This window comes from Artemia franciscana, chromosome 18 (assembly GCF_032884065.1).
Source record: "Artemia franciscana chromosome 18, ASM3288406v1, whole genome shotgun sequence".
NCBI lineage: Eukaryota > Metazoa > Arthropoda > Branchiopoda > Anostraca > Artemiidae > Artemia > Artemia franciscana.
Window position 1 is genome coordinate 1,444,257 of NC_088880.1, and position 19,006 is coordinate 1,463,262.

Sequence of the window (19,006 nt, forward strand, 5' to 3'; positions counted from 1 at the left end):
GGAGTTGCGGGGGGGGACCTGAAATCTTGGAGAACGCTTAAAGTGGAGAGATCAGGATGAAACTTGGTGGGAAGAATAAGCACAAGTCCTAGATAGGTGATTGACATAACCGGACTGAATTCGCTCTCTTTGGGAGAGTTGGAGAGGGTTTTAATTCGGAAAATTAGGTAATGGGAGAGTAGGTAAAAATTTATGTGTTTTAAACTTAAGAACGGGTGACCGTTCGTGAGATATTTTTAAATTTGATATTTAGAAGGAACCCATGTCTCAGAGCTCTCGTTTTAAATCCCGACCAGATCTGGTGACATTGGGGGGGGGGGCTGGAGGGGGAAACCGGAAATCTTGGAAAATGCTAAGAGTGGCGAGATCGGGATGAAACTTGGTTTGTAGAATAAGCAAATGTCGTAGATACTTGCTTGATGAAACCGGACTGGATCCACTCTCTTTGGGGGAGTTAGGGGGCACAGTGCTCTGGCGAATTCGGTGCGAATTCTGGACGTGCTAGTACTATGAAAAATTGGTAGGAGTGTCGGGGACCTGAACAAATTGACTTGATAAAGTCGTTTTACCCGATTCGACCATCTGGGGGGGGGGGCTGAAGGGAGAGGAATAATGAGGTATTTTTAACTTACGAGTGGGTGATAGGATCTCAATGAATTTTGATATTTAGAAGGACCTCATGTCTCAGAGCTCTTATTTTAAATTCCGACCGACATTAAGCGACAGAGGCAATAAGCCTCTGATTTCCCTTTTAAATTAAGCTATTGATTCTTAGAATTTTGCTAGAGCTCATGTCACATGAGCTCTTGACTTTTCCGACTTCGTCACGAGTGCCATATGAGCTCTTAGCTCTTGTTTTAAAATCTCCTAGAACTAATAGGTAGTCATTTGGCGCCACAATGGAGAGCTTAGAGGACAGTAACGTATAGATGTCGTCCTTTGTTTCGTCAACAGTTTGTTTAATGGTGCATGGCAAGTAAGAATAGTTATCTTCCTGTGCTTGCCATCGATTCTTGCTCTCAGTAGACGTGATGAAATAGGCTTGAATGACAGTAAAGCCTTCCGAGCAAAGCTGTTGAGAACAATCGACTCCCCCTCCTCTTTGAGATCCGCCAGACTGGAACAGTGTCCGTCCTTCTCCAATGTCTTCTTTACCGCTTTCAATGAGATGAGTTTCTGCTATTCTGGCAGTTGTCACTTTGTATCTTTTTAATTCTGTCGCTAAGAGAAGCTTTGAAACAGACTGGTTCAGTATCAATACATTCCAGGTGGCAACATTTATGTTGGTCAGCGATGCTCGAAAGGGTGCGTCCTTTGGCAGTCCAATAGGGAAAGTGGGTGAGGTATTCGAGGCTTTTTTAGTTCCTTTTGTAGCAATCAGTTGTAGGAAGAGGGCTACTAACCCAACCGTCCTTAGGTGCATGTAGTTCTCCAGTCTCTAGCCGTATATCCAGAGACACGAAATCAGTTCTGCATGCGCCACAAATATGCATAGGAGCAGAACTTCGGACTCTTGTACGAGCACTAATTTATTTGCAACTATTCTCTTGTTACAGATTGGAAAACTGATGCTCCAAACATCCATCTCTTCTAGTTTTGAAAATTATGCCTCAACTCTTGACTCTGATTGGTTAATAAAAAAAATTGTGCTTGAAAGTTAGACTTTAAAAATAAAGAACGCCATGCATAATTGGTGCTTTTTTCATGCGTAATTTTGATTTTATCCACAAGTGTTACTATAATCTTGCCCAGACATTAGCCCTTTACACTTGTTATCTCGCCGTCGTATATTCGTTTTTTGCCTTTGTTTTTTTTAGGTTATATTTTCCTTTGGAATTCTTATAGCCTACACAAATTAGGTTTCTTTTTTTCATTTGAAACACTTTACTGCATTAAAGTTCATGTTTTCCCGGCAGACACCAGTTTTTTTCTGTTCATTCATAACATGAGAGTATTGGTATATATTGGGTATACAACATTGTTAATCATAATACCTTCTTCCTAGGTTGGTTCACCCATTGCCCAAGTAGCTAGCCCTTCTCAAGATTATCCTCATGCAAGACAAGAATCAACTGACTCAGGTTTGGGCATGACAGCCAATTATAGTATGCCCCATACCCCAGAAGATTTTTTGGCAAGCATTGATGATACTATGGATCATAGCATTGACACTGATTTAAGTAAGTGCTCTTTGGTTGAAGACAAAACTGAAAATAAATAAAATATCATACCTGTAAAATAATTATTTTGTTGAAATAACGAATGCTGAAAATAAGGCTAATACAAAACTAAAATAAAAAAAAAAAATTTTTTGACAAGAAAATCGCTATTAAAAATGAGTTAGTTTTATTAAACATTAATTTGGTCCAAATAATTCAACATGAGTTTAATGGGTCTTTTTTCGGTTTTGTCCCTTCTATTCGCTGTTTGGTCAACCCTGTAGAGAATCAGGAGACCGCTTCGTGAACCATCGGTCAAGCAGGTAAAAAATAAAAAATAAAAATTATATTTCATACGTGTGTTTGATACAAATAAGTCGACATGAATGTTATTAATGTAATTTTTGGTCCGCCGTCTCTCTTTTTTAAGCCTCTGACGTATCCGTTACCTCGGACAAGCTACTTAGATCCGCATCTGTTACTGGTGTGGAATAGAACCCTTTTGTAACGGAAACACTAACATCGGTAACGGGATACAGGAACTTAGTTGTTTAGTCAGGGGGCTAGACGAGAAAAAGCTGATATTACTAATAATGCTGAATTGTAAATATTAATTTTACTGCACATCCCCTGATTATGTGATAAAATCCGCTATTAATTTGGATTCAAAGACGAGGAGGAGGGGACCGCTTGAGTGATACTTTGACCGGGATAAAGCTGATTTTAGGGATGTGAAGCTTATGAATAATGAGCAGGCGAAACAGGAAAAAAAAAATACTTTGAATGTCGAAAGTTGGCTATGTTATATGTTATGTTAATAGGCTATATGTTAATAGGCTAGGCAATATTAAACTTCGGACTTTCTAAAGGTTGTTGAGGAATCTTGTCATTGCTGACACTTCAAGACTTCACCATATGAAGAATTTATTTTATCATGAGCTCCCACATACAGCTGTTATATTCCAGAGAAGTTCGAATTTCATTGCAATTCTTTAAGAATGACCTCTGAATCACAAAGTTCGTTTAATTAGAATAAATAGCTCTTTTGAAAGTACTAAAAAAAGAACTTTATACGTAAAGAGTGGGATATTGACGAGAGGGCGAACTCCCTCATATACGTAATAATTTCCGTTTGTTTTAAGTTTTAATTGTGCCCCTTACTTTCATTTGAAAAAACTTGTTTGTTTTTTTTAATTTAATTTGTGATCTTTGTTTTTAATGCTGGGAAATCCAGCGCCCCTTCCAAAAAAAACTGTTTGATTTTTCAAAAAAGTAAGCAAAGTTCATTCAATAACAGAAGACCTCTGAGGAATTTCAAATAAATGACATATACGTAGTATATTAACAAGGTCTTATACATATTATCGTGTCTACTTGTTTCGATATTTTGCAGATTAGACTGAAAAATGTTTTGATTTAAAACTAACTTTTTAAAAGGAAAAAAAAACTTAAGAAGATGATTTTCTCAGCTCCATGTTTGATGAACTTCGGTTATTTGCGACGAAAAAATTGCTGTAAAATAAAAAGGGTGAAATCTTTGTGTGAACGGGACAAACTTTAGGGTATTAAACTTTATGAAAAACCTTATTAACTTACATGGTTCCATTAAAAGACTCCTTAATGGAGTCCTTTAATTTAAGGAGTCGTGCGTTAGGATCATAGATGATGACCATGAAAGCTATTTTATTGCTACCATTTGTCTAAAAAATCGCCTTTTAGACAAAAAAATTGTCTAAAAATTCAACAATTTGGCGAGTAACAGACAGTTATGCTTTCAGACAGTCTAAAAAATTTTAAAAATTAAAAAAATTTGTAATAACAAAAAGATTTGTTATTACATACATGAGTTCGGATATTTATGTATATGACTTTGAAGATGAATATCTTCTCATAAGTGAAATAACCAATAACAAAAGAACGTAGCATTTCGGACTCATGTATGAGCACTAATCTATTTGCAACTATTCTCTTGTTACAGATTGAAAAACTGATGTTCCCAACATCAATTTCTTCTAGTTTTGAAAATTATGCCTTAACTCTTGACTCTGATTGGTTAATAAAAAATTTTATGCTTGAAAGTTAGACTTGAAAAATAAAAACGCCGTGCATAATTGGTGCTTTTATCGTGCGTAATGTTGTATTTATCTACAAGTGTTACTATAATCTGGCCCAGACATTAGCCCTGTCGATGTTTATAGTTCTTAGAACGGTATGCCGTTCTAAGAACAACTAATAATTATTTTATATAATGCACTTATTAACAAACACACTTTAAAAGATACTAGCTCAGCATATCAAATTTGTCTATCTGAGCCGGAATTATAGAAGGTAAGAAACTGAAAATTCTAGAACTTGAATAATTAATTATAGGAAATAGAAGAATCATCACAACATTATATCATCACATCACAATAAATATAGCGTCCCCCTTCTCACTCCTTAAGGTTGTACACGTCTTTAGTCCGCCTGCATCTTGAATATGCTTGTCCAGTTTGGCACCCTGGCATCTCCCGTGAAGAATCAGACAAAATTGAGTCAATCCAAAAAAGAGCCTTGTGAATAATTTTCAAAGAAGGCAAGGTGCCTTACTCTCTGCTCCTAAAAAAAGCTAGTTTGGAAACCCTTGAGCGAAGGAGGTCGTCGTTGTGCCTCCGTTTTTCAAAAAATGCAATAACGAACCCTCGGACGGCAAGTATTTTCCCCAAAAGTCACTCACCATCCAGATTACGACAGCCTCGAGCTGTTTCTGAGTCTATCCCAGTTTTGTCCCCCATTCACTGCGTTACTTCCAGATATGAAAAAACCTTTGTCCCCTTCATCACAGAAAAAATAAATAAAATACCAAACTAGTTTCTCCCCCCCTTTTTTCATGTGAGGTGCTTTAGGTCGTTGCACTAATTTGCTTGCCCCCCGCTGTTTTGGTTTAGTTTCCCTTTTAATTCATATATGTTTTTCGTGTGTTTTATGCTTCGTTCTTTTTTTGTGAGTTTTTGGACTTTTTTTAGTGTCCCTTTTAATTTGTAGATATATATGTTTATTTCTTGTTCTTTTCTGTATTATTAGATTTTTTTTGTCCCCTTCCCTTTTTTTCTGACTTGTATTTGTTCAAGTTTAGTTTGACCGATTTTTTTTTGTTTGACTCATAATTTTTTGTTCATTATTATTAGTGCTTTTTGCTTTGTTTGCTTTGTTAGTCGACTCCGAAGTCCGAATTCGGCCCTTTGAGGGCTTGTGATGGTGATCTTTTTGAAATAAATATCTTGTGTTATCTAGTAACCTCCAAATGAATCACCTTTGTTTGCTACTCTTACCTCGGTAAAACTGGAGGGCTCTACAGGGAATACATATGACGGTGAAGGGTCCCATTGATTTGTAATTAACACTTGCCTAGTTTACGGCATCTTCGTAGGTTTGTACTGGGTTTTGCGCCTCAGTGTGCTAGCATCGATCATTGTGATAATATTGCTCTTCTAACGTAATATGTGTTTCTTTTGCTTTCATTTTTGACTTATTCGTATTCTTGCTGTCGCTTGTCTTCTGAGAGCACAATGCTCTGTTCTTTGTTTCAAGTTTTGATACGTTCTGATTCTCGCTGTCCGTTTTATGGCTGTTCCCCCCATTTTACTTTCTGGCTAAAGGATCATGAAAGGGAGATCACCCCCGCCGGTAGGAACTGTAAAGTCTAGTGCCGTATTCTTTACCGTTTTTTTTTTTTTTTTCAGTAATATTGTAACAACTCCCTCTTTTGCTATAATTATTTTCTTGTTGATTTTTATTTTATTTTGTTTGTTCATATTTAATTCCAAAGCTTCCTTTTCCCCCTTTCTGTAGATGGACCTAGCTCTGTAAACAATGCAGACATGGTGGAAACTAGCATGCCTGCTGCCATGGATACTACCGATGACCTGGTGCCTACCTTGGAGGTATGATCAATGCTATTTATTTTAAGTTGCTATTGTGTTTCAAAATGGTTATTTGTTATGTCCTTCTTTATGTGTTATGGCCTTTGTTTTTTCTTTATGGCCCTATCCAAAAACCAGTTGGTTAGCTTACTTGTCAACATATTTGTCTGACTAGAGATATACATGACAATTGAACAAATTTTTAGTTTAAAGTTTGTTTTATTGTGAAAGTAAACAACGTGGTTAAATAATTAAAATAAATATTTAAGAATAGAGTTTACAGTTAAATAGCTATATTTGAGGTAAATAATTATAGTTTAAATAAATAAATTTATTGTTTAATTGTTCAAGTCGAATAGTCGTTTTTATGGTATAGGCTGTTAAAACTAGCCGCTTATTTGTAATGTAAATCCACTGGGGGTCTTGGGCTTCAATCCCCCTCCCCATCACGTACCCTTGTATTTCATATTTGATTGGATAATCATATCGAGAAAATAAATAGTGATTTTTTTATTATAATTGACGGTCTAGTATATATATTTATTAAAAAAAACTGATTGACGGACATTTTGGCCAAAAACTCATATCAAAATAATAATAATAATTAATTTTATTTTTATGATCCATTATCAAACATAAAAAAAACTCAAAATATAACTGGATGACATAATCAAAACTAAATACGACAGAAATAATGACCAAAAAAAGTTAAATTTTTTGTGTATATCATCGAAAATTTAGTTGTTTTTGAGCTATTAGTGCGGACTTCAAAAATATAATCAAAATATGAAGTTTATAAAAAGTATAAAAATATACACTGATTACTCCGAAAATATAATATTAATATATAATTACAGTTTTCATCACCTAAGGATTTGCGCTTCAAATTTTGGATTTCTCTGTCATAGAATGGTCAATGTTTCAGCCCTTTTCTATGCATAGTACTATTACTAACCACTAACTGTATCACCAATCCGCCTGAGGCCAACACTACGCACGCTTCTCCATCCCAATCTCTCTAAATCCTCGCTCTCTACACCCTCCCCAGATGTTCCAGTGTCTCTTAAATCCTTCCTGACGATCTCCTACCACCGAATTCGGGAATGACCTGCTTTTCGCTTGGCTCTAGATGGTTGGCAGAAAAGAGTATTCTTTGGCAACCTGTCATCTTTCATCGGCAGAATGTGTCCTAGACATACCAACCTTTCTCTCATTATAGCCCTTAAAAGCCGACATTAATTTTATTAAAATATTGCTTTCATTGTCGTCTTATTAAAATATTTAAAATATTAAAATATTTTTATTAAAATATTGCTTTCGTTGTGATTCAATTGCTGCTGTTTAAATTCAAGATCGAAAAAATTTAGCTACTGTTTCATAGCTATTTTTAAAACATTTTCCAATTTCTGTGTTGCTTTCCAATAGCATTTCATCACATACGTCAAAGAGGAGGAAAGCAATGGACAGGCGAAACAGTATAAGTAAATTGCAAGTGTAGGAACTGGCACTAGTGTCAGATAATAATCACCAATACTTTTATTACTGAGCTAATTTTGACAAATATGTGAATTAATTTTCTCTTGTTATTACACTGGAAAAGGGCAAGAAACACCAAACGCTAGATGGTGTTGGTGATTGTTTGTCGACACTAGCGCCAGTTTTCATTCTTGTAGGTTACCCGTAATATGTGCTAAAATTAATAAACTCAACAGATAGGTTGACTCTAGTTCAGCATTGTGGAGTGACATGCATAAGACGAATTTTTTTTTTTTCAATTAGTCAACCCGTAGTCAACCTGCGTGTGTTCCCCAGGGAGAACCTCCAACAGGTACGACTCTAGTTCGGCATTGTGGAGGGGACATGCATGCACGGAGAGGTGTAGCATAAATGGGAGACAGTAACAACGGCAATCAAAGGGGTAAAATTAACTGGGCTGCCCACTTAATTGGACAATCTGTCTTGGCTTTTTTCTACTATTGGCCATGACTTTGACTTTTCCCACAACTATTCCCTCTTTTTAAATTCAAAAATCAACGGATGAATAAATAAAAAAAGATGGTTTTGAAGTGTTGGTCTTTACAAGTGCCTTATGCTCTTTGCTTTAATCAATAAATCAGGCCCTATTTTTCAATTTATTATGCACCTAAATTATTTTACCCTATGCTTAATAAGCTTATTTTCTTAGCGCTAAATAGGCCATTGCAATTATTGCATTAAGTTCGATACCACTGATTTTACCCTGTTGAATTCTTTGTTTACTTATTGAAAGTCAGAGCTCAGTTAGCTCTAATTTGTTCTGCTCTAGATAGAAAATTCTTTGTGTATATTTCTTTCACGATAAATTAAAATATCCTGTTAGAACCTATCTTTTAAAGCTTTGTGTTACTACAAGATTTTTTACTCTTAAGATGATTTTTTTTTTATTTCAGTTCTAATTTTTTGTTCAGTATAGGCGTATAAAGAAGAAATGTTAAGCCACTTGACTTGGACCATTTCTTCAATTTTCAAATTACTCGCGTAAAATGAATTTTGCTGTCCGAACGGCATTAACAATAATAATTTAATATCAATTTAATTTAATTGATTTAATTTAATTAAATAATTATATTAAATTATATTAAATCATTTAATTAAATAATTGAGCATAACAATTGCACTTTTTTAATAAGTAATTGCAATTAATTTAAGAATCTGTGTTGAATTTTGGTTAATCATTGCTAAACTATCATATAATCATAATCTCACTGCAACCTGCTAGTAATATAATACAAGATTAATTATCTTAATCATTAAATTATCACATTAGTTGCTATTGAAAGATTATATTCACTATTGTTAAATGATTATGGCATAATCAACTATGTATATTTACTATTAATTTATAATCAACTATTTACTATTACTATTTACTATTACTATTACTATTTACTATTAATATATAATTAACTAATATATAATCAACTATGTATATTTACTATTAATTTATAATCAACTATTTACTATTACTATTACTATCTACTATTATTATTACTATTACTATTTACTATTAATATATAATCAGCTAATATATATCAACTATGTATATTTACTATTAATTTATAATCAACTATTTACTATTACATTTACTATTATTATTACTATTTACTATTATTATTACTATTTACTATTACTATTTACTATTTACTATTACTATTTACTATTAATATATAATCAACTATGTATATTTACTATTAATTTTTTTGTTATATTATTAATTTGCGTCTATTTTTATCTCTTAGTTTGGAGAAGAACTTTCAAACGATATCTTGAATGATGTTTTACTTAATTCAGGAAAAGTGGACAATGTCTTAACATGGCTATGAGAAAATTAATAAGTGACTTAAAAAAAACTAACAGTTACCTGTGTGACATAATCAGAGTGAAATAATTATCAGGTGAAATAGATTGACTGTTATCAATGTGAAAATAAAAAAAAATAGCAATATAAAGCGGCCTTTACGTGTTTTTATGTGCTACTTAAATTGTTGAATTCTTCATTTTTTCTTTTTGTTCGTGGAAGGGAAAGTGCTATATTTTCGAAGTCTAAATGAATTTTTGTGAAAAATTGCTAACAGTGGAAACGAACGTTTGCTTCCAGGAAAAGAATCCGTTTAATATTACTTATTATTTGATATAATTAGTCATATTATTTAATGTCAGTTTAATATTAATATTACTTACAAAAATCATGGAAAAAGCTGATCAATTAATTTTATTCTGGATTGTAGTACTACAGCCATACTGCTTCCGATGCTATTGTTATTGATAAAATAAGCTTAGGAGCTGACCCCCTCCCTCCTCCTTACACAGTGGTCAAATGGGGCACAGTCGCTGAAAAAGCATAACTAGGATACAAACTTGCTTTTGTGCCAGTCATAATTGATAAAAAAAAATCGTTTGCTAGATTTTCGATGACAATATTAGGCCCCCGCCCCTATAGATGTATACGAGCCTCCAAAGTTTACAACTAGGACAATTAGTTCTACTTTCCATCACAAGTATGTTCAAGATGTGAATATCCTTTTTGGTAGATACCGAGATGATAGGAATTAAATTATTGAATTCAGTTGAAGTACCCAAAAAAAGGCTTTAGAATACTTGAAGCATCATTTACGTAATTTAAAGACCACAAAAAATTATTTTGAACGCCAAATAAAGGTTTTTTTTCCGTCTCCATGTGTTAACTATGGGGGCACTCTACACGTATATATTTGTCATAGAAATAAGTGTTTAGAAGAAAGTGGCTGAATGCCCATAAATCCTGTCGCCCACACATGGAACCAAGTAATATAATCTTTGGAAGCAAACCCCTGGCTCTATTTACGCTGTATCAAAAAGTATGTGAAGCTATTACAAGCACTAAACTTAAGTTGGCTTACGAAGGGGGGGGATTCATTGTCATACTAATTTTCTTAGAAAATCTGAAGGCTTTTTGCCTTTGCTTTGTACCTGTTGACTGTCTCTGGTGTCAGTAATGTCACCCTAATTGTGTCCAAGTGGTATCAAAGACAAACAAAGGGCTTTCTTGTAACTAAATAATTCTTATTCTTTTACTGGCTTAAAATCCCAACCAGTAAGAACCAATCAGGTGGAGTTTCCATACATCTCGTGGGTTTGAAATTTCACGCATGAGCCAATTAGGTTTTAAAAAAGCGGGGTAATTGGCTTCCCTTTCTGAGATACGCTTAAGGAACAACTTGACTGGTTTATGAGAACATGTTGGAGTTCACTCAATGAAATTAAAGCACATTGCTTACCACGGAATTACTCACATTTTTGATTTCTTCTTCTCATCGTTAAGATTGCAAGGACGTATCCAAACCCGAAATTTTTGTCTTACTTGTGAAAACATAAAAAAAAATGCACATAAACAAATTCCTGATGCATTTTTTTTGCTATCCCCCCCTTACCCCCTTAACAAAAATTCTGGATACGCCCTTGATAGATATATTTCATTGAAAGTAATATTTTTCATTGATTTCATTGATAGTATGTAATAAATATGAAGCGAAATATTTAATAATAGAAAAAGATAATACCCGTCACTATGATAGTAACTATACTAGACATAAAAAAAAAATAGTAACTAATGCAGATTGCAGAATAGATAGGGGAAACGATATCGGTATTCCTGTCAAGGGGTACACCAGGGCGCGCGTGCCAAGCTGGGCAGAACTATATCAAGCGTGATGGAGCTGTGCGTCACACGTAGTGCTACAAGATGTACGCCACGTGGCGGGAAGCCAGCGCCCCCTCGATCCCTGCTTATCAGGATTGTCTATATTTAGTGAACCTCTTTGATTGTCACGATTTCTGGCTCCATCAGTTACGATACATTTTGCTTCTGCGAAAAAATACATATAAACAAATTCGTGATGGGTTTTCTTAGCTTTTTTGTGATATCCCCCCCTTACCCCCTGTTCCAAAATCCTGGATACGTTCTTGATAGATAGATTTCATTGATTTGTCGCATATGACTTACTATTAGTCTTCTATCTTAATTCGTTCTTGATTGATGAATATTTTTATTATTAATAGCTATTTGATTTTATTTTGCGCCGGTACTTTTTTTTACTGCTTCTCTGAAATCTTTTGTTGAAGAATTTTGTTAAGTTCGTCTCACTTATCCATGGTTAGGGTTGCTTGTATATATGTTGGTGTTAGGAACATATAAGTGTGAATCATACCTTTTTTTTACTTTGAATACTGCAGAATCATTGGTTCTTTCTAAACACCAACGTAGTGCATCAATCTGTTTGGATATTGGTTGATTTAGAAAGTTGAAACCTCTCTATTATATGTGCCATCTTTTATTTTGATTTTGTGCTCTTTTGTTTTCGTGCTGTAGAATAATGCATTTCTGCGTTATTGTGTTTTATATTGTGTCTGGGACTTCAGCTAAAACCTCATTTCTGATGAGGTCTTGGCGTAAACCTCATTTTTAAATATTTGGAGATATTAAAAAATGATCACCTGCCTAAAAAAAGCTATCATGAAGTTGACTTTCTGACTTGCGGTGTTTCTTCTAATTGAAATTTGTCAATTTCTTTTCTTTTATTTATTGTATAGCTTTCGAAGTTAGATGGTTTTTATAATATTGTGTTTGGCATTTTTGGTATGCTATATTTTGTGTATTAATGTTGATTTTCTTTTTCTCTGCCATCTTTGGATACAACTCAGGAACATTTTGAAAAAAAAGGCAGAAAGTTGGATTTTTTGTGAGTTCCCTCTTTTTTTTTTTTTTTTTTTTTTTTTTTTTTTTTTTTTTTTTTTTTTTTTTTTTTTTTTTTTTATGAATACTCTCCCTTTTTCTAAACCTGTTAAAACACCGGTACTTATTGCATATAAATTCCGGTTGTTGTTTGTTTGTTTTTTTTTTCCTGTTGATTATCGGAAATATGTTTAGTTATTGGTTTAAATGTTAAAGTTCCTTCGTCCTTTTCGATGATTTAATCCAATGGGTGCACAACCAATGGGTGCTACAACCTTTTTATTATCCTGGTCCCAACTACTAACTACTCTTGGCCCCTTCTTGAAGTCATGATGTTTTACGATTTATCCCTTGCTTCATGCTCCTCATAATACGCCCATTTTGGTAGGTTTTGTTGTTCTTGACTGAACCGGGTGTGACGTTCAGGCATGTTCTAAGTAAGAAGTTGAGCGCCCAATGGGTGCTACAACCCTTTTTTATCCTGGTCTCAACTGCTAATTATCCGTGACCCCTTCTTGAAGTCGTGACATTTTATGATTTATCCCTTGTTTCATATTACGCCCATTTTGGTAGATTTTGTTGTTTTGACTGAACTGGATTTGACGTTCAATCAGGGCGTCTAGTATAGGCTTGTATATTTTGCAGAAAATAAGCTATAAGAACATTTTTATATGATCGTAGAAACTTTGTGAGCAGAGTTCATGCTAATATTGCTGTGATTGAGACTCCCTCCACTTTCACTAGAATTTCGGCATTAAATGGGTGCAAATTGTTTTTGTCCGGCTACCTAATTACTCAATTAACTAATTTATTACCTAATTGCACAATAATACTCGATCACCTACGCTTAGCAATAGCCCTTGTTAGAGGGATTATTAGCTTCCCTTAACCTTTATAAGAGGTTCGGCATTAGATTGAACTTTATTGTTTTCATTTGGTTTCATAATTATTCAGGTTTAATTAGTTACTAAGCCTAATTATAATTCATGTTTGATTCTCTAATCACTTTCACAAGAGGTCGAGCATCAGATGGGAGTATATTGTCTTTGTTTAGTTATATAATAACACAATTATAGTCAGTTCCTAACATTAATTATTGCCCACATTATTACCTTATACATTATTAATTATTTACATTATTTAATTATTAGAGAGTTTTGGGCCTCCATCGACCGTCAAAAGAGGCTGAGCATAAGATGGAAGTGTATCCTCTTTCTTCAGTTACTATAACTGATAGTGTATTCAGTTGCGTGAGCCTGACTATAATTTCTTATCCTTTGTTAAAACCTCAAAGGCCTATTTTTAGACCTAGGAGCATGTGAGTAGCTTTTCTTTGCTACACTAGCCAAGTTTTTACAAGCTCACTCTTTATCGGCCTTGAAGACTAAAGGCCTGTTTCCACTGTCAATTGTTAGTAATAAAAATTGGCTGCTAACAATTTGGAGGTATTAATTGTTTGGGAAATTTGAAAGAGAGTATTAAAATATAAGAATGATTAAAAATTGCATTTCAAACTGCTAAACAAGCATATAAATACGATTAAAACTGTACAGTAACAATATATGCTTTATTTTGCAAGTAAATGAAAGTTAAAAATGCATGCTGTAATTTTTTCTTGTAAATTTTGCTGCTCTTAGAATTTGTTAATATTTGTGCTCAATAGCTATCGACAGCGTTTCAAGTTGTTGGAGGATTTAACTAAAAATTGTTATTATTAACTTGATGTTACCTCATGCAAATACGATCTTTATTAACGTTTTTACTAACTTTATTTTATAAATAATAGTTTAAAATGTTTAATAGTAAAATGGTTTATTTTACCAACTCTCTTTATTCTTCTAGTCCGAAGTATCTACTAGTTGACATTTACCATGCTATTTTTAAATAAAATAATTTCAACTTGCTTAATATTTTAATAATTAATAATTATAATTAATAATAATATATATTATAATAATTATATATTATAATATATAATTATATATTATAATATAATATTATATATTATAATAATTATAATTAATGATAATAATTATAATATAATTAATAATAATTAATAATTGCCAGTCTCATTTGGAACTATGCGTTGATGCTTGCTTAATAAGATCTAGTTCTCCCCCATCTCTATCTAATTTAATTTTTTGTGTAAAGATTAACTGATTTCAGTTGATAGATCAGTTGAACAACTGATGATCAGTTGTGGCGACCAATCACCACAGTCGAAAGTAATAGAACTTTTAACTTTAGAGTGAATCGCTGAAATACCACCAAAGAAATTTCATTATAAAGTAATGCAACAGTTACCCAAAGACATGGTTTCGATCCTAAGTAAAGCTAATTTGACTTATAGTCCATTAAAATTCAAAAGTAAAACAGTTCAAAATAGGGATGAAACCTTTTAATTGACAGTGAACAGATATAAAATTATTTAACTGGATATTTCGAACACATATACAGTGTTCATCATCAGTAGTAAAACTCAGCAGTTTTACTGCTGATGATGAACACTGTATATGTGTTCGAAATATCCAGTTAAATAATTTTGTATCTGTTCACTGTCAATTAAAAGGTTTCATCCCTATTTTGAACTGTTTTACTTTCGTCATGGAAAGGCAGTGTGGTCCTCGAAGTTATCTATTAAAATTCAAGCACTGGATTTATTGAAGTTAACGATTTCACTTTTTTTGATTCCCTAAAGTGTATGTCCCCAGTGAGCCCACCGGAGAAATGATGGTTTTGTTTGTGTTTAAGTACGATATGAATAATCAAAATCATTTTTAAACTCACTATTCATAATATAACCACTTAAAAGATATCCAAGTTAATTGAATCCAATTTACCCCTCCTCTGTTGACCAAATACCCCTGTAACTGTATATTATACTTAGGAAGATTTTCAAAATTTATCCCATATGATATTTAAGCCCAAAAAGTACCTGTAAAGTATGAAGTAAAAGTTCCAAATCTTCAACTCGGCAATGGTATAAAATTATCCGAAAATCACTAGAGCCACAAGAAATCAACAAGAGTATGGATAAATACTATGCTTAAACCAGATATGCCCCTCCCCCCCCCCCCGCGCTTTTCTTTTTCCCTTTACAAGAGCAGAAATATGAACAAAAGTGTCAAATTTGTCCAATAGTTGTAGGATTTTCTGCGAGATATGATTGTTGTCCAACCTCCACTGAGCCACCTAGAAAATGTTTAACAAACTTTTTAAAGCTTGCAAAATAATTGCAAAATTATCATTGGAATTTTTCCCTAAAATCTCGTTTTGTTATACAGTTTGCCTCTTTGTGGAATCTTTCCGTCCTCTCCTTATTATTTAAAAACTTTTTTGAAAGACTTTGGGGGTTAAGGGGTAGCTGCCGTCTCAAAATTATAGTAATTTGTGTTTGTTTATTACTGTCGTCTTCACTTTTCATTTTAAAGACTGATTTTTTCTCTATTTTTGTTTAATATCTGAAGCATTGCCCTCCTGTGTATAACGGCGGCTGCCACCCTTGGCAACAGATGTATATCTTTCATTCAAAATGCCTATTTCTGTTTTGTTTTGAAGTTGCTGGCCCCCGAATTTTGCCCCTCCCCCGCGTAGAGTATGCTGTATATGTGCCTGATTTGGATATGCCTTATTCCAATAAGGTTTTGCTTAAAGTGACCAAACCTTCTAATGGTCAGGCCCTTTTTGTAGTGATTTTTTTACTTTTATGGAAATTTAAAATACAACGTAATTCTTCTTTTTTTTCATCCTAGAAGCACACATAATTTCTGGAAAAAGTAGAATCAACCTAGAATTTTACAAAAACAATACGAACCACAAAACGGAAAATTTGAGCGATGAAACTTTTTTTTCCGTAGCATGTGAAAAACATGAACGATAAAAAGGCCTTATATAAAACCGGTGATAAATCTTTTAGGTTAAAACCCTCTTCTGAGTCCCTCAATTTTCAAAAAGGCCTATCAGCTTGAACTTAAAATAAATACGAAAGAAGTGAATTGTAAAACTTCATTATAACTAAATGAATCCACAGTCTCCTTCTATTTCCAAATTGAACCTCCTTGTATTAACAATTTTCTATAATTGGGGTTTTCTTCCGAAAAAATTCTGTACTAATGGGGGTAGTAACTGTACAAATGAGATTAGCAGAATAAAATGAAATCTGTTTGACCCCAAATTAATGTAAAATCATGAGAAGTAACGGTTGATTAGAATTGATAGTCCAACTAGGTCTTTATACACGCTAAGGATTGTAGTCTAGAAACTTTTTTTCAAGCCAAATTATCAGAAAATTTACGAATTTTAAAATAAAAACGGGGAAGATTGGTATAAAACAGTGTTGTCTGATCGGGCCCAATTTTCCGGCAACTTCTCAACTGAAACGCTATAGGCAACTAGGCGAACAACAGCATTTATCGCGTATATTCCCTTGCAAACACAGCTTATGTACAAAACCCCTGAAGGTATGTCACCTTTCACAGTTACTGTCTCCTTTTGTTCTCTGCATTTAATTTCACATTTATAAAACGTCAATAGTCCTGCATCTTCCAGGATTAGTAGGTGTAATATACCAGACATCTAATCCAGACGCTTTCAAGTAGTTATCCTACTGATCTGTGGCATCAGTTACGTCTTTTGAAACGCTAAGGATAAGTAATCTTGGAATGTTATTAAAATTCCACCTTTGATGCGCGAAAAATGGAAGGTTTGGTGCATTTTCGTTTTTATTATTGCACGGCATCTGGTCACACTAAGTGAAATATCAATTGAAGGTTTAGTGGATGTTTAATTGGAATGCATCTGTAGTACTTTTTTGCCGTCCGTGAGTCCCAGTCAGTTTTTCATCATCAATTTTCCTGTTATCGCTCTGTTTAAGAGTGGCTGTTATAAACATGGATATGTGTGTTATTGTGCCTTACCTTTCCTGCCTTAATACAGTGTGTAAGTTTTTAGTTGTGGTTTGTTTCGCATTTTGAATCAAAAGTGTTATAGTGGCACCTTGCAGCATATTATCAGCTCTTTGTACTTATTTGTTCTTCTTTTTTCGATTTTTTAGTAAACTAGTATATAATACAGGTCGTTTTTTTTCCCCTTTTTGGTGTCGGGTTTTTTTTCTGTAGGGTGTACTTATATGTAGAATATTTGTTTGATTTTGCAATAGATGCTGATGATAAGATTTTTGAGACTTCGTTTTGCCACTAATTATCTAAACGAATAGGCATAACTGAATGGTCCAAAATCAGAATTTAATTTGTTTAATTTTCATGGTTTTATTTTGGTAGATTCATGATTTTGTTTGAGGTTTGCAAGGGAACAGTAGCCGCACAGGAATAATCTATTAAACAGATGTAATCTGATAGCTGTCATTGTCGAAATTTTCTGTCAAGAATGTGTTGGTTTGCAGGACAAAGGAGAGGGAATGAGGCTTCAAGGGCTTCAGATGTGTAGACTTACCACTTATAGTTTTTCTTGTACAATGATGCAAAGTACTTTAAGCTCCTCAAAAGAAAGCACAGAATTTTGCTATATGTCTGTTGTATCGACTGGTGATGTCTACCAATTTTTTCTACTCATTTGTCATGATTTAAATCGCAATGTCTGCAATCATTTTCCGTGTAAAGGAATTACAAAAACCTTATTTTCTATATGGAATATATTCTGATTTTGGACGTATTATTGATTATGCAAGACTACTGTACAAGAACAAGAGCTCATATGGCACTTGTGACGAGGTCGGAAGAGCCGAGAGCTCATATGGTATGAGCTCTAGGAAAATTCTAAGAACCAATAGATTGATTTAAAAGAAAAATCAGAGGCTTAATGCCGCTCGGGATTAAAAATAAGAACTCTGAGACACGAGGTCCTTATAAATATCAAAATTCATCAAGATCTGCTCACCCACTGGTAAGTCAAAAATACCTCATTTTTTCTAATTTTTTCCTCTCCCTTCAGCCCCCCAGATGGTCGAACCGGGAAAAACGACTTTATCAAGTCAATTTATGCAGATTCCTGACGCGCGTACCAATTTTCATCGTCTTAGCACGTCCAGAAGCACCGAACTCGCCAAAGCACTGGACCTCTCCCCCTAACTCCCCCCGAAGAGAGCGGATCCAGTCCAGTTACGTCGATCACTTATCAACGACATTTGATCACTATACCCACCAAGTTTCATTCCGATCTCTCCACTCTAAGCGTTTTCCAAGATTTCTGGTTTCCCCATCCAACTTCTCCCAATATCACCAGATCTGGTCGGGATTTAAAATAAGAGCTCTGAGACATGAGTTCCTTCTAAATATCAAATTTCATTAAGATCTTTAACACCCCTGCCCCCAACTCCCCCAAAGAGAGCAGATTCTGTCTGGTTATGTCACTCACGTATCTAAGACTTGTGCTTATTCTTCCCACCAAGTTTCATCCCAATCTCTCCACTCTAAGCGTTTTCCGAGATTTTAGGTTTCCCCCCTCAAATTCCCCCAATATCACCGGACCCGGTCGGGATTTAAAATAACGGCTCTGAGACACGATATCCTTTTAAATATCAAACTTCATTAAGATCCGATCACCCGTTCGTAAGTTAAAAATACCTCATTTTTTCTAATTTTTCCGAATTAATCGTCCCCCCCACTCTCCCCCCCCCCAAATTTACAAATAGGGGAAACGACTATTTGTAATTTAATCTGGTCTGGTCCCTGATACGC

The 19,006-nt window shown here is 34.1% G+C and overlaps 1 protein-coding gene across 3 annotated transcripts in view; it reads left to right on the forward strand.

Moving 5' to 3' along the window:
- Positions 1-17,484, forward strand: part of LOC136038489 (transcriptional coactivator YAP1-like) — a 66,374-nt gene extending 48,890 nt beyond the window's left edge. For all 3 annotated transcript variants that reach the window (XM_065721573.1, XM_065721571.1, XM_065721574.1), the window contains exons 8-10: positions 2,006-2,180; positions 5,991-6,082; positions 9,340-17,484. In XM_065721573.1, coding sequence (XP_065577645.1) covers positions 2,006-2,180; positions 5,991-6,082; positions 9,340-9,423 — 351 coding nt within the window. In that variant the 3' untranslated portion in view covers positions 9,424-17,484. The remainder of the gene's footprint in view (positions 1-2,005; positions 2,181-5,990; positions 6,083-9,339) is intronic.
- The last annotated feature ends 1,522 nt before the right edge of the window (positions 17,485-19,006 follow it).